Source organism: Melanotaenia boesemani, chromosome 22, assembly GCF_017639745.1.
Source record: "Melanotaenia boesemani isolate fMelBoe1 chromosome 22, fMelBoe1.pri, whole genome shotgun sequence".
Classification (NCBI taxonomy): domain Eukaryota; kingdom Metazoa; phylum Chordata; class Actinopteri; order Atheriniformes; family Melanotaeniidae; genus Melanotaenia; species Melanotaenia boesemani.
In genome coordinates this window covers 19,974,371-19,990,560 of record NC_055703.1, presented here as the reverse complement: position 1 = coordinate 19,990,560, position 16,190 = coordinate 19,974,371, and the positions used below count along the sequence as shown (strand labels likewise).

The window sequence follows — 16,190 nt, the reverse complement described above, 5'->3', positions numbered from 1 at the left end:
CGTTGAAGAGGGAGAGAGGTTTTTGACCCAATGTCAGGAGCTGGAGTGTTTTCCAACCGAGGCAGAGCTCTCACAGACAGAGATGATCTTTAGCGCACCCAATGTTCCACCTCTGCACACCTACCATGCTTTTACGTCATCCTACATCCTTTAAAAGAAGAGACACAAACACATATCCCTGGAACAAGCATTCATCCCTACACCTACACTAGTATGAGGACAAAAATAGGATCCGGAATCCAGATAACTGACAGAGTGCTGGGTAATCCTCCATATCTGTTGCCTTGGTCGTCACTGCTCGATATCCACCCCTACCATATCCCTTCTCCATCTTCTTCAACCAAGGGGTCTTCTTCTTCATCTCCTTCATCTCACACCACCACCTCCAAGACGCATAATGTTGCGAAGAGAAATTACCTACTCAGCCTCTACAGGTTGGGTGGCACAATCCTCAACAATCAGCCAGGTATCATCGAACTGGGGGCTTACTTACAACCAGATCCATTCTTCCTTCTTGGGACTTCCAACCGGAGGTCTCTGCCTCCAGGAAAGCAAGTTTCAGGACCCACTGTAGGGTCTGCATCCCCCGCAGAGGGTATAGGGTCTGATGACCAGAGTTCTCTCTTCCAGGAGGATGCAGGGCTTGAGGAGGGTGATGATTCAGACGGGGGCATCAAGGCTAATGATGAGAACTCTTCTTCAGACAGCTCTAAGGTGGTGGATGGGCATGAACTTGATGGTTTGATGACCAAAGTTGCCGTCAACACTATAAAAATTGAGGTGGTTCGTCTGCTCGATAAAGCAATTGGTAAATTTAGGTGAAGCAGGTGTTACGGATGTCAGATCAACATCCCTAGCCAAAGACATGGATGTTTGGATGATAAAACTTTGATGGTGTGAAAATGCTCTACACCCTCGGTTTCTATCCGGCTGTTTTTCCATTTTTTGATTCAGAGCCCTATGTTACCGTTTTATGAGGGTAAGGACGTCAAGGCTATGACGGGAAGATTTTTACATGAGTTAAAAGCAGAAAAAGATGGCTTCTGTACAGTGGGGATGGGAGAGGATGAGATGAAAATGGAACAGCTCTCTGAAGTATTGCGAATTTGCGAGGAGGAAAAATATCTGCGTTGCACAGTTGGATTTTTAACAAATTTCTAGTGTAAAACTGAGCATCACATTTTCTACTTCTAAACTTTTGCATGTTAAAAGAAAAAAGTGAGGAATGAGTGCAAAGAAACATAATTTTATAAGTTATTTGTGAAATTTTTAAGTTTTTATTATATGTCTGTAGTTTAATAACCTGATAAACACGGTCTATATACTGAAAAAATTTGTTTGTATATTGATAGAAAGAAAAAGAATATGTAGGAAAAGTACATATACGTTAGCATTCAGTGTCGTTCTAGTTTTTTTTTTGTTTTTTTTTTACCTGTTTCAAGTCCAGTGTGATGGTCACATAGTGGTATTCCATCCCATTCATGATCGAGGGGCTTTGCCACCAGCGATTGGTCCCATCAATGGCATATTCTATGGGATGATGTTCTACAGACACACACAAAGAGATACATATGTTTTAAGCCGTTTTAGTTTAAAAAGCTAAAAAGTAATCTGCGTCTCAAACTGAATATTGCTCCAAGGGTAAAAGTTTAACTGTATTTTTTTCCCACTATGACATTTCAACTATTCCAGCCCAGATACCAAAGACATTTTATTTTTCCTTGTAAAAGAAAGAATGATAGATTTCTTTTTCATCTCAGATTGCCCAAATGTCAACCCATTTGCACAATCTAATTCTGCTTGCTGTTACTGCTCAATGCAATAGCTTTAAAGGAGAATATAGCTAAAGTTACTATTGAGAGCTTTTATATAATATGTGTATGGGATTGTTAGTGTTTATATTTGGGTGAAAACTTCCAAGAGAAGACATGTTGATTTTGCTTGACTGCCAACTGTCAATCATCTGGCTACATATGTGTGACATTTCTGTTAGAAACCATGGTAACAGCGGCTGGCTAAGTAAAAGAGTTATATTTCTTTTAAATTTTCATGTCTTCTTTACCCTCTCCTCTTTTTGCAGCACCCTTCCCCTCCCATTTGTCCATTTTATTCAGAGGCCAAAAAAATGAATACAAAGTACATAGCAAGTAAATATGTCTAAACTAGTGAAGCACAGTTAAAAATATATCATACAATGAGTCAGTCTCTCTGGCAAATTTTTTAAATCATTAGTGAGACACTTCTTGGCCTGAGTGTCTAGCAAGCTCATATTGAGAAGACCCCATTAAGTTACTGTATTGCCAAGAGATACTCCACATAACCTCTTTTAAAACTGCTCATTTTTCACTTGAATATGACTGACATTAACAACTGAGCTTTGGAGCTGATCTTAAAGCAAATCTCTAACCCTACAGAAATGACAGCGGCTTTGTATCCCTGCATCCAGAATTATGTGTCCATCTTCATATTAGAGTGACATAGACATATTACATATTAAACATATTTCTCAATCATATCTTACAACCAACTATCAATATGTGAAAGAATATTCCACCACATAAATAATTTTTTTTTTCTTTTTTATTCACATTTCCCTGCATTTGGGATGTTTTTGGGCTGCAAATCTTGTGAATGGAGACTCAACTGACAATTCATTCCCCAGCTCCTCACTCCAATTATCACAACTGAATGCCTAAACATCTCTCTAATCCAAAACCTAGCTAGATCATAACCTTTGTCTGTAAAGGAGTGATTCTTGCCTTGCCAGTACCCTCTTCCTTCTCTGTCATGCCTTAACAGCTTATATAAAAAGTACTAAACAGGAGGTTTTTCACAGCTAACTTTCTCTGCTCTGACCCCCTCCCCCAGACTGAGACCTGCACTGTACGTCTCTCCTCTCCAGCTCAATCGTTCTTAAAGGGGCCACAGTGTTTTTTTTAACACAGCGCTGTAAACTGCACCACGACTCTGCATAATGACACGTAACTCGGGTCACCAGTTGCCAACCACTGCTCTAAACAAATGTTTCCTATAGTAATCTTTGACCGTGTGTGGTGAATGATAGTTCTAGATGCAGTACCATATGAGTTGTCAAAGACCAAGTTTCTAGCTAAAGACAATCTTGCCTTGTACATACTGACAGTCCTTTTAATTTTTTTAAATGGTATAATAATATTATGCACACTCTGGGGAAAAATGTACAAATCCCCTCCTAACATAAGGCATATGCAGAGTAGTCTACCAAGAAAACTTGGGTATGAAACAAAAGCATAAGACAAACAGCATGAAAAAAAAACTGAAAAAAACTAAACTGAAAGAGTAACCAGCTGACAAAGTCACAACTTACAGACCATGACTAATTCAATCATGCAATCATGACTTCAAATAAACATTGTAAGGAGAGTTGTGATTCACATTGTGAACCTTAACTCTACCTTATATGATATTAAGATTTTTTCCCAGATAACCAAAATCCAAGAACCGATTGTTTGAATTCAATAGAAAATTGTAATGCTAGTTTTCTAAATCCTTCCTTTTTCCTTCTGTTATCACTTCCTTAACATCCCCCTATGCATATAATTAGTTTCCTTTACACTCTAAGGGCAAATGCTGGTTGTTTGGCTCTGCTAAATTTAACTCTTTATTCATCATATCACAACAGTCTGAATGGCTGAATAATGACTGCAAGCTACTTCTGCATTGTCACTTTGCAATTGATTCTTCAGCCTATTCTGTAATTATCACTGTAGACAAAATGATCATTTAACATCTGGCTAATAATTCTCTAATTAGTTAATCCAGCATGATTGATTGCTGTAATAACCCAGATTAGAATTCTTGTGTAGGTGTGAATTTTTCTTACCAAATGTGTTCAAACTCCTTTGGTTGCAGATTCGACACTGTGGGTTTCTCACAGGCTGACCTGGTACATGTTCCACCAGCTTACAGAACATCTCTGGACCGTTTGAACCACAGGTAGCATTAGATGTTATATCTGCCATAGTAGCCAGATTCAAAACAGCTGGAAACAGCCCTGCAAAAAAAAAAAACAAAAAAAAACATACAAAGACAATTACTTGCTATACAGTAAATACATTTGAAAAAATAAAGAAACAGAAATACTAATGATACAGATTTACCCTTTTACATGAAGAAAATGTTAGAGAATATACTGAGATTGCATTAATCTTAATTGCAATGGAGCTACAAAGCAAACTATGCTGAGTTTTTACTATCATCATATCTACTGATGAATATGACCTGAAATTAAAACACAATTCACAGTAAGGTTAGGATAGATGTGCCATCAAATCCTGACTTATCAAAACAAATTATGTTGAATTACCAAATTGTCATACTGACAATTAATAGAAACGTCCAACAAATCCTGCTTTGCATTCAGGTTTTCCATTTTAAATCATTAGTCATTTCCTCCTGTCCAGTCTTCCAAGAAAGCTGACTAACGTTTGTATTTCTTTTTTCCTAAGGTTATTAGCCTGGAACATGAGGGGGAGGACAGGAGGTTTATACCGTCCAAGTTATTTAATCAGGGTAAATTATGATGTTATGCAGTTAACAATTTATCCATCAAAGATAGTAACAGCTGCACTACCAGTCACAAGTTTGGACACACTTTCCTATTGGATTTATTAGGAATGCGTGTCCAAACTTTTGATGGGTAGTGTACGTTAACCTTGTGTTTGGATCATTTTGAAAGCATTATGACAGCTTCAGAGTATATACAGACTTTGAAAAATAAATACTTAAGGACTATGAAGTCAACTGTATGAGTAAAGTTTGTTGTATAAATCATTTGTATTTGGGCTGCTACATTACTAATTTTCTCAATAAAATTATTCTCATTTAAAACAAAAATTCCTGAGGATTATTGATTTTGTCCAAAAATCTGCATCATTGGCCCCGCTGCTAAAAATAAACTAAAATTTTACATTATGTATCAGATCTGTATTTTAATGTGTAGAAATCATGATTTTTTATTATCAATTTAGATCTCTTTTTTTTACATTTTGTAATCACTTGGTCTTGAAATTTTCATTTTTGAGCCTTAACTTGATCAACATTGAAGTCATGAATATTTTACAAAACTTTTTTTTTTTTTTATCCTGTACTTGCAACTCTTATACGCATGCAAACAGCATTTTTAGTCAAGAACATTTGTGCTAACTAAATGTCAACTAAATATAAAAGGATCATTGCAGCCTCAAAATATTTAATATCTGAAGAGGTTTTATAATTGTTGAAATTTGTGCATTGTTTTTGAACTTAAGTTATCCATCTGTTTCCATAGTAAGACAACACTGGAGTAAAAGAGGAACCTATTAAACTTAAAAATACTGGAATGCTCAAAGAACATATGGTTCACATTTCCCGTCTGGGTAATACATATGATTTACACATGTCACATTACACAAGAAATCCCTGTTCTGATCTAAGCCCAACATATTTTGGGTGAACAACAAGTGTGCATAAACACAATTCATGTATAATATCTGTACACAGAAGAGACAGTCTGAAGGAAAAAAACTTGTCTGATGGAGAGAAAAAGTGGAAAAAAAGGCACCGAGGAGAAGCATTTGTCAATGTGTGGACAGTCTTGTGTGTGTTTGTGTCTAGTCCAGCTGTTTGGCCAGATGTCAATGCTGATGAACTGTGAAGAACATCTGGGACACTCAAAGTCTCTCTCACATGTGTACACAGTCTCACACGCAAACTCACACTATTCACCATCATATACAGACAGTCAAACACACGTGCTTCCAAACTTCTCTGTAAAGACCACCCTAAAAATGTCAAAACCCAGGATTCCCTAAACATTGAAAATGACCAAGGTAACAACTTAAGGTTCTCAGTTAATGTATGCATCTACTGTTCTTAATCCATCACAAAAGTTTGTAACAAGAATTAACAAATTATGCATCTGATTTTCATTTAAAAAACACTGTGTAGACAACACAGTTTTAGCTAGAATTTATGCTAGGATGCACTGCTGCTGGGATCATCTAGTAATAAAAGTGCCAATAAAGCAAGTGAGGGTGGCTTGCTTCTAAAGAACAGAGGTAGAGGTAAGTATTTGAAATGGTCCAAGTAAAAACTGGTTAATAAGAAAATCATTTGTGCAGTTTGCCCCTGTATCATCTTGTGTTAACCATCTCCTGTTATATCTTCAATGAACGACTGCAACGTTGACTTGACCCAAAGTAGGCACATTAGCTAAACTCTGACAATATGGACAATGAATAGTCAACTAACTTTTAATAGGATAAAGTGTCCTGACTCAGAAGAAGTGCTCCATCTTGGCCTGCTGACCTGGCTAAAGGCTAGAGCTATATAATCAAGTATTCCCTCCCAGTTTTAGCCATTTAAACAACAGCAGTAAAGAAACTTTGCCTTTTTTAAATAAATAAATACAGAAAAGATTCCTTCCAGCCTCTGTTCCAAGTACTTTTATTTGATAGCAAACTACAGGACAGGCATAATACGTGTGTTAAGTCAGTTTACTCCATTTCGTGGGATTTCTTTCTTGATCGCACAAGACTTTAAGACTTGTTTAACTTCTAAAATATAGTCAAGTCCTCCCTGCATTCTTGTTTAATTTTTTTTTTAAACTGAGCAGTGGCAACAACCAAAAGAAAACTCGGGACCTGAAAATCCAGACTCTAATCTTAGTTAAGATCTTAATTACTTTTTTAGTATTGCATTTTCATAGGCTTAATCATGTTTTGCCAACATGCTACATATATATGAGCGTTAATTCACAGCTTGGAAGAGACTGAATACAAATAAGCATCACAGACTGTGCAGTCTTTATTTTTATTTATTTTATCTTGATTTGAGCCAGGTCATGCCTTAAACTTAGTATCAGTTTGTCAGTGTCCCTATAAAATGTTTAAAATACTAAAGACTAGTGTATGAATATGTTGTTATAGATTATGGGCTATATATATTTATATATTGTAATAGGCTATTGTTTTACAGTTTGAATTTTGATAGAGATCAGCTGCACCCCTTTCACTCCCTGATATTTGATGCTTATTTGAAAGTTGTTCAAGCCACAATTCTGCACATATTCCAGCATTCATTACCCAGCATATAGCCTTATATTAAAAAAAAAAATCATTCTACTTCAGGTGATTTAATAATTTGCCTAGCTTTGGTTCTAGTTGTTATTTTGCCTGAACATGTCAGATGTGTCCATTCAGCTGCTACAGTTACAAAAAGAAGGTGACATTAGATTCCCAAGAAATATTCCAACTCACTTCTTTTGGACTTGAGAATGTTTCTCAGTTTCCTTTGGTTTTGGGGGGCCTCAGTGTACGGATGATTCATTGCACAAACTTACAAAGCTCAGACTGGCTCCAGCAAGAAAAATGGTTATGATCTGAAAATAAGACACCTTTAAAAGCTCTGTATTGGAGCACTTACAAGAACACAATACTGAAAATTCAGTGCAGAAATAATGCCGGGAAATACCTAAAATTTCAAATATTTTACCTCAAATGAATAAGGTTTTTCACAATTACATAAGCCCACAGAACCTATTTAAAAAGTTTTACTTTTAAAATACAAAAAGGCAACAAGAAAAAAAAATGGCATTTTAACTACATTTACTTTCCAAACTTTCATGGCTTCTCAGTGACTGTCCTGGCTGTCATAGCAACTTCTACCAAACATTAAAATTACTCCCTGCTAAATCTGGTCATGTGTACAATGCTGACTTCATCTCTTGATAAAATTTTTTCTTTCTAGCTTTTCATCTTGAACAATGAGGAGAGATAAAGAAAAGGCTAAAGGAGGAGGTTCACATTTCAGATTCACTGAATGACATGGACACAATGATTGTCTGCCACCACACATACTACTCAGGTTTATCACCTTCCATTCTCCTCTCTATGCTCTAATAACCATGGTAACCCGTCTGTTGTCTATTGGCCTCTATATTCTCCATTTACGGTCTGTTAAGCAGATGTCTCAGAGGATTTACTGCCATACAGGATCTAAATTATAATTCCACCAGCATGGTGATACATGCTTTGTTAAATAGTGTAATTTTCAAGGTTTCAAGATCCCAAACTTTGGCTGTGCTACTATTAAAAGGTTAATATAGCTGGGCCAAAATAGGAAACTTATGGTCCAGATTATTTGCTTTTTAGAAGAAAAATGCTGGTGCAGAAACTATTTGAAAAATGGTAGACACCTTCATAAAACACTTACCATGTCACTTGATAAAGTATTCAGTGGGGATGTAACGATGTCAATTTAACAATACTCAAAGTAAACGTGTAAATATTAAGACAAGTGTGATATTTAAAGTTATCTCCTACAAACACAAGTTTGATTTGTTTTATTGTCTGTGTGCAGCTTTAAAGCAATGCTGCATCATTTTTTAACCTTAAAACTCTGTGCGTCTGACTTGTTTTCATGGCACACCAGCATTCTTTTTACACAACCATTGCCCTCCAGCACACTGGGCTGAGAAACCTCACTTCACAGCTTTATGTTCCAGCCTGGAGCTTCACATGACAGCTGCATTCTGCTTTACAGTACTTCATCATGTGCCCGCAATTGGATATCAACATACTGGCCATTTTGGATGTGCACTAAAGAAACCAAGGAGAATGGATGGGAAGGTGGGAGGGTTGGCTGCTGGAGGGTCTGGTGGTTGGGGATCGGGGTAGGCCAGGTCTGGGGTGTGAATTATAAGAAGGATGTAGTTGGGGGGGAGGGGTCCAGGGGCATTGGGGTGCCTAGCCAGGGGCACTGGGACAGGCGCTGACCCAAGGTGGATGGCTATCTTGACTGGCCTCCCTCCCGGGTGTCGGGCCGGGCCTTCCCCAGGGTGGTGGGTGGCCCTCGGGCTTGCGGGGACCTGGGTTCTATCCCTGGCTCATGCAGGGAGGGGCAGTGCCTGGTGGGGCTGGTGGACTTATGCTCCAGGCCCCCTGGGGCCTGCAATCCCTGGGGGAGGGGGCTCTGGCCACAGCCTTCCTCTGATTCCTTCTATCTGCATTGCCGTTCCTACAATGGGCTGTTTCAGTTCTGTTCTCTGTGGTGGCTGCTGGTTGCCTGAGACTTGGGGCCCTCTCGGTCTGCCTTTGATCTTTGAAGGTGTCACTCAGCACAAGCCACCCCTAATATGCTTAGTACACACCTACATACACACCCACACTCCTACACACAGACACAAACACACATGCAGACACACACCCACACACATATACTAGTTGCTGTTATGTTCCTTAATGTTTATGGTTTATACTGGTTTTCTTGTCACCGGTGCCCCTATAGATTGTCTGTTGTGTTCTCTAACAAGACTTTAGGATGTCTATGGTTTCTTTACAGGTAGCAGCTGTTTAATTTCTCTGTTTAGTTTTGATTGCAGTTTTTGTGGTTTGTTTTCAACCTTTACTCATCGGAGAGAGCTCTGGGAAGAGACAGGATGCCAAATGGATGCAAATTTTTTCAGTTTTAAAAATATTTATACATAAATATGAAGGATCAGCTGTCAGTCAAAATTTGTTAAAATAAGACAAAAATAGGACAAAAACTGCCATACTCAATATCAGCATAAAATACAATCATAAACATCCCTACCATGCAGATATTGTCAAAAGGGAATTAATTCAGCATAAAGGTAGTGTTTTGTTTTACGACATATATGTATTCTAAAAGTAAGCTTCAAACTTCACACATGCACCAGTAAAAAATGCGAGGACACTGTATCATGCTCATCCATATTGTAATAAAAGACAAGTCATCAATAAGGCAGAGGAGCGTACATTAAATCTAGAGAGAAACCATCCACATAGGCCAGATTTCCACAGGCTCAGGGTGACAGCATATTCTTTTCATCCCATAAAGGTTTCTTATTATATTATGAATGAAACTTTATTTGCTTTTTCTGTCATGGTGGAAGATGACTCTTCTCTCCTTGCCTTACTGTGTGTGTGTGTTTCTGAGTGTGTGTGATGGATGTGTTATTGTTGAGTTTTGAGACTAGATGTATGCTTGATGGAATAAAAAGAAGCTTGAAAAAGACAAGATCATCTCTCTCTGTATCCCTCTGTAACTTTCCCTCTCTCCCTCCATCCTGAGCAGTTGGGTTGTGAGTGAGAGAAATAGAAAGATTGATGCAGAGCGAGAGATGGATGGAGAGATTCCCAGAGAAAGATAGAGTGTTGTTTAAAAGGGTCAGGGCCAGGAGAGGAGTGAGGGATGAGACTGCCATAATCCTGTAAACTCACACAAACACACATTCAAAACCTTTATCTACAAATATTTACATACTGAGGTGTAGAAGTGCATAAACATGGAGATGCAAAATGGTGAGATTCAAACATCTCTTCGCCATATCCCTTGTAGATAAATACAAAAGATATACACTATTTTGTATTCATCTACAAGTTATACAAATTCTAGACATTTGATATTAAGTAACATGTACAAAGAAAAAAGGAAAATCACTCACAGCCTTATAGCAAAGCAACATAAACACTATCCCGTCCTGGACTCTCTCTTAAAAAATTCAGGCTTTGTTAGCTCAACTATCATCTAAACACCTGGAAAAAAAAGAAATGTATAAAAATCACGTTTTCTCTTCCTTTCAGTTTAATAAATACAGCAGGAAATTGGAATTTAACACTTTAACAAGGTCAGAACAATTCAGTCCATGGCCTGAGGTGAGACAAATATCGTCAAAACGTGTTCACACAGGTGGAATATCACATCTGTGCCTATTCTCACAATCTTAAAATCAAAACTTAATTACATTGTTATCTGGACATATCAAACTTCCCCTCACAATGAGGAAGATAAAATTGATTTTTGAGACCCCAGTTTCTTATTAATAGATTATGGCTGCTTGTGTCTGCCCATGGTCAATTCTGACCAACTGAACTTTATCAAAATGTTTCATTTTTACTTATTTACCACTTTTAAATACATCACTTTAGCTTCTAGGAATTTCATAGACACACACACACACATATATATATATATATATATGTATATGTTTTTTTAAAGATCATTTGTCTGCTTCTACCTGTATTTCTGCACACTAGAATGGGCACGATTGAAAATTCTAGTTTTAGGAAAAGTCAGGGACCAGTAAGTTTATGATTTGTTTTGACAAATATGCAAATTTTAAAACTACCAAAATGACAAGGAAAAGTCAACACAAAGCAATATAAATAAAATACAAGATGACAATCTTTGACATAATTAAGGAAACCACACAAATTATGTGTCTCTTACACTAGATTCCATCAAGCTCATATGTTGGAATAGTTAAGAATCACAGACACTTTCTTTACCTTAAAAAAGTGATGCTGAGAAAATGTGAACCACCATTATGCAGCATGGATGGAAAAATAAAAAAGAGACCAAGACTTAATTTACTAACTAAAAATGTCTGCCGTGATAGCCTCAGTCATAACTGCGCTCTAGTGAAATACCAATAGGTCAAAAATAATTTGCTTCCACAAGATAATTATCTCAAGTTATTTCGAGACGGCAGTGCTTTAAAACAAAATCATGTTTCCAATAAACATCATGATTATTAGATATGATATCAACACAGCAGTTCAAGCCCTTAGTGAAACAATTTTCTTGGTTGTCTAATTAAATCATAACCGCTAAAAAGAAAAGCAAATGTAGTGTGAGGCAGCAATGAATGGATCACAATTGTGAGTTTTACCATTTTAACACTAGGGCCCCTTTTAGCATCCAAATAAAATGTTCAAATCATGCTTGATTAAATGCAAAACCACCTGAAATGCTTAAAGAGTTTTATGCATATATAATAGCAAAAACATTCATAAGCTAAACAGAAACCAAATATACACTGTCTTGATTAATATATAGTAAATAATGTGAATTTCATGAAGTACAAACAAAAACAAAAAACACTCACACCTGAACATAAATATGTAAAAATACAGCATTTATTCATAATAATTACGTTTCAACATAATCATCACACATGTTGGGACCTTATCCCACTGGATGTCATAACATTTATTGTTGCCAAATTTGTTACATGCTACTTCTACAATTAATAACTGTTAAAAAATACGTAAGGCGTATCAATAACTTTTCAATTAAATTAAGTGGCTTTCTATTTCTGTCACTTCTATCTGTGCATTCTCATAAAAACCTCTAGAATTATTTTCTCGTGCCAACTTGCAAGTGGACCTGATCATCTTTTAGTAATTATGTGGGCTGTAACTTCCACATGGCTGTACTGTGAACTGAAAGCCAATATTAAATCACATTCACAATGACAAAGCCAAATTTTTATACCAACAGGATTTGATATTATATTAACCTTAAACTTAATTATATGACTATATTTACACTAGAAGTGACTTAAACAGTAGTTTCATGGCTGTTCTATTTTGGAAATTTTGTAAAAGTGTCTTAACATATTTATTTCCAAAGTTTAAATTTGTTTCAGAAAAATCCAAATCTTAATTCAAGTTAAAAATTAGGAGTTTTTCATTATACATTATATAAAGACTTAATCTGCTTGCTCTGCAACTTTCTGTATATGTCTTTCCCTGCTGTTCTCTTACATCAAGGCTTCTTATTGTTTGTCTAGAGGGATAAGAGTTAAGAAAATATAACCGTATACATTAATCTGTACTTGTGTCTCCATGTCCCTTTTTCTGGTTTTAAATCTGCTGACCACTCTTCTGTCAACCTCCAGGGTTTTCATGGAAAGCTGAAATAAAAACTAAGTCAACATCCTGCTCTCACTGAGATTTCCTGCCCTGGGAGTGTGTGTGTGAGTCAGTATATGAGTGTGTGGGTTACCATCAACAAAGAAGCCCCAACAGAAAACGAAAAAGTTTAAAAGCGACTAATAAATGATTAATTATACAAAGAAAATTAAAGGCAGTTATTTCTCGTAAATGTGAGGGGAAGAAGGTTGTAGGCTGATCAAAGGGGTAAGAGCATCGACTCCTTTCACACCCTTAATCTCTGCTAAAATTATTTTTACATGGTATTAGAGCCCGTTTCTCACCCGTTTTTTCCAATCTCGACATACATGGGAAGACCTTATGCTATTACCACTTACATCTTTATACTGCAAAAAAAAACTATTACATTCCCGATCACAGAGTAAAGCCTTTTTTCATTACTGTGCTTGACCTCATTTCAGGAAATCAGAGCCTTAAATGTTGTCTTTTTTTGCCGATGGCCACAAACAAATCACAGAGGAGAGAATTTGTGTGTTTTTTTTTTTTTTTATAGCTGATCTTTGCAAATGTTTTCTTCTTCCAGACAGTCACAAACTCAATCACAAACTCAGACTAAACAGGAAGCCCACTTAGTTAATACCCTACTTATACTCTCAACACTACCGTCAATGATCTGCCCACATCTACTGGAGGCTACAGTCATCACTGTGCTCCCAACTGGGGGATGTCTGTCTCCCAGGAGGCAAAATGGTTTCCCTAGTAATTAAACAAATTTTACAGACTTGAATGTTGGTCTAATTACAACATGGAAGAGCTTTAGGAACATTTGCTGAATACCATAGTTTTAGTTTATCAATAGGCAAGAATTGGCCCCTTTACAGACCATGACTGGTGATGCAACCAGTCTGAGATATATGCCAGTCAACTTTGTATATGAGACACTGGATAGATAAGACCATTTGCACAGCAGCACAGTAATATCACATTCACATACATGCTGATATGTCTTTAGTGTGAGAATTCATCACAAGAGCCACAAAGCTCTAAATTTGTTCCAGCTGATGGTAGGTTGGGTCAGCCTTTGTAATCCAATACTGTTTTGTCAGATTCAGCATCTTTTCCCCTCCCAGTCCTTTTATCCTTGTTTACTGTAAAGAAAATTCAAATAGTTTCAATCAGCTTGGGCTCAATAAATGTGAAGGGAAAACCAAAAAAGAAAAACCACACACTGTCTTAAACTAATTAAAATGAAATAAATACTATACAGTCAACCAGGAACATGATGTCTGTGCTCATCAGCATGTAAAGTCATCCTCATTTTTTAAATATATGGCTTTCCTGACTGGAGTAATAAAGCCATGCCAACCCAATAAAGGGATATTAACAGAAAATCTACCAAGCTGAGAGACCTGACCTAGGTTGGGGAGGTTCGAATGAGGGGAATTTTTTGTGTTTGAGCAGAAAACAGCTCCTCTGATCATGTGAAACTCCATTTGTTCCTCGTTCTCCCAAAGTGCTCCCAACTCGACAAAAAAGCTTGACTTGACACTGATAGTAAGGGCAGCATGTCTCCTCTCATTTGAGTGGTTCTTATTAGCTGTGGTAATTATATAAATTATTAAAATAATTAACAAGATTCTCAGTGAAGCAAAACCATCCATAGACACCAACTATTTGCAAGGTCCAGAGTCCTGTTTCATCTACTTGTTACACAGATAAGCTTAACTAATCCGCTGTGTCTATTAATTAATAAATGCTGCTTTCGTGCTTGGAAATCCTTTAAAACTGATTTAAATATGAATTTGTGGAAGCAGGACTACATTAAATTGACAAGATTAAAGAACATTAAGGTTAATAGTTTCAGCAAAAATGAAAAAATTTGCACGGAATAAGTGAATTCTGAAGTTTCTCAAAAAGCACAACAATAATAATAATAAAAACAATAATGGAAAGAAGTAGAGACAAAGTTTACATGCAATAATTCCTGGATAAGTGATTTAGCTGAACTCAAATCAGTCAACAGTAAATCTCCCTGCAATGGTCCAACTGCTGTCTTTTTTATCTCTCTCTCTCTCACATACACCAATCCATACCTGATGAGGCAGTGATGAAGACTGTTAAATCATCCACAAGCATCTCAGACAGATGTGTGCGTTTGTGGTTGTGAATGATTTAAGACTGAGCTGTTGGTGCTAGTCCTGGTAAGTACTTACAGTCCAGCCTGCAGCCAAGGCCACTACACACACATTTAAGACTTACACACCGTCTGGGGAATATGGGGGAGAGACTGGTGCTAGTAATGAAAACATGCCAGTGAGTAGATTTACAGGAGAGCGCAACTTGACTTCTGGCCCCAGAGAAGATCTAATCTTCTCATGTCTGCAACCAATATAATCTCTTGCAACCCTAGAATAGAATAGAATAGAATAGAATATTAATAGAAAATTAAGACAGACAAATGCCAGACTTTGAGAAATGTCCCTGATCTGATTAAGCCAAGATAGAAATGTCCATTGTATTGTGTTATATCTGCAAAAAAGTAGGCATGGATTTTCATCTATCCAGCACCATCTTAATGGTGAAGCATGATTCCATGGTCATGCAAGATCAGAGACAATGCTCATGGTGAAGAGATCTATGTACGGCAACCAGGACCTCAGTCTGCGTCAAAAAGGTTCATCGATTTATATATTTTTCCAAAACTAAAACTTTTATGTCATCTTTGCACACATGCATGAAATATCTACATCTGTTTGGTATGCCACGTGAAAAAACAGCGAGGTCATGTGTGAAGGTAAGCTTTTATCAATCTACAAACATATTAAAGTTGTATTGGCACATAATTCTAATATATATATATATATATATATATATATATATATATATATATATATATATATATACACAAATTTCCCACTTGTCGGTTCTGCATTTGACACAAGCAGGAAACCATCATAGTTTTAACCCATTCTTAGTTCTGTTACTGGCATTTCACCTCTTATTTTTAAAAGACGGAAAAAAACTTTTTTCATTCCACATACAGCCAATACATAAGAAATTTAGAGATTCTCCATATTTATTTTTTAAAAAGCATAAAAGCAAAACACATTTATGGGCAGAAAATACGCTTTATAAATATTTCAATAAAGGTACAAATACCAACATATTTTCCTGGAGGATGGACTTCCTTTGATATCCTAAAAAAGTCAAACATCTTTGGAGAGAGAAAAATGTCAGTCCATCTGTGGTCACCATCCATTATGTTAGAGTTTAAAAGTATTTTCATTTAAAAATGGTAATTCCTCAAATTTAAGAATGTAAAGCTTCTTATATATAAATGAATATGCTAAATGATGTCAAAGCTCAAGAGATTGATACACAGTCATATTAATGTGTTACTAACTCATGTAACTTTCATAATTTCACTCTGGAGATTAATGAAGCATGTTTATTTAATTTTATTTTTGAAAA

General features: G+C 36.5%; 1 protein-coding gene across 1 annotated transcript in view; it reads right to left on the bottom strand.

Annotated features, from left to right (window-relative positions):
- lama2 (laminin, alpha 2) overlaps positions 1-16,190 on the bottom strand; it is a 177,301-nt gene that overhangs the window by 140,477 nt on the left and 20,634 nt on the right. The window contains exons 2-3 of the mRNA XM_041975323.1: positions 3,863-4,033; positions 1,433-1,545 (exon numbers count right to left, since the gene is read on the bottom strand). Coding sequence (XP_041831257.1) covers positions 1,433-1,545; positions 3,863-4,033 — 284 coding nt within the window. The remainder of the gene's footprint in view (positions 1-1,432; positions 1,546-3,862; positions 4,034-16,190) is intronic.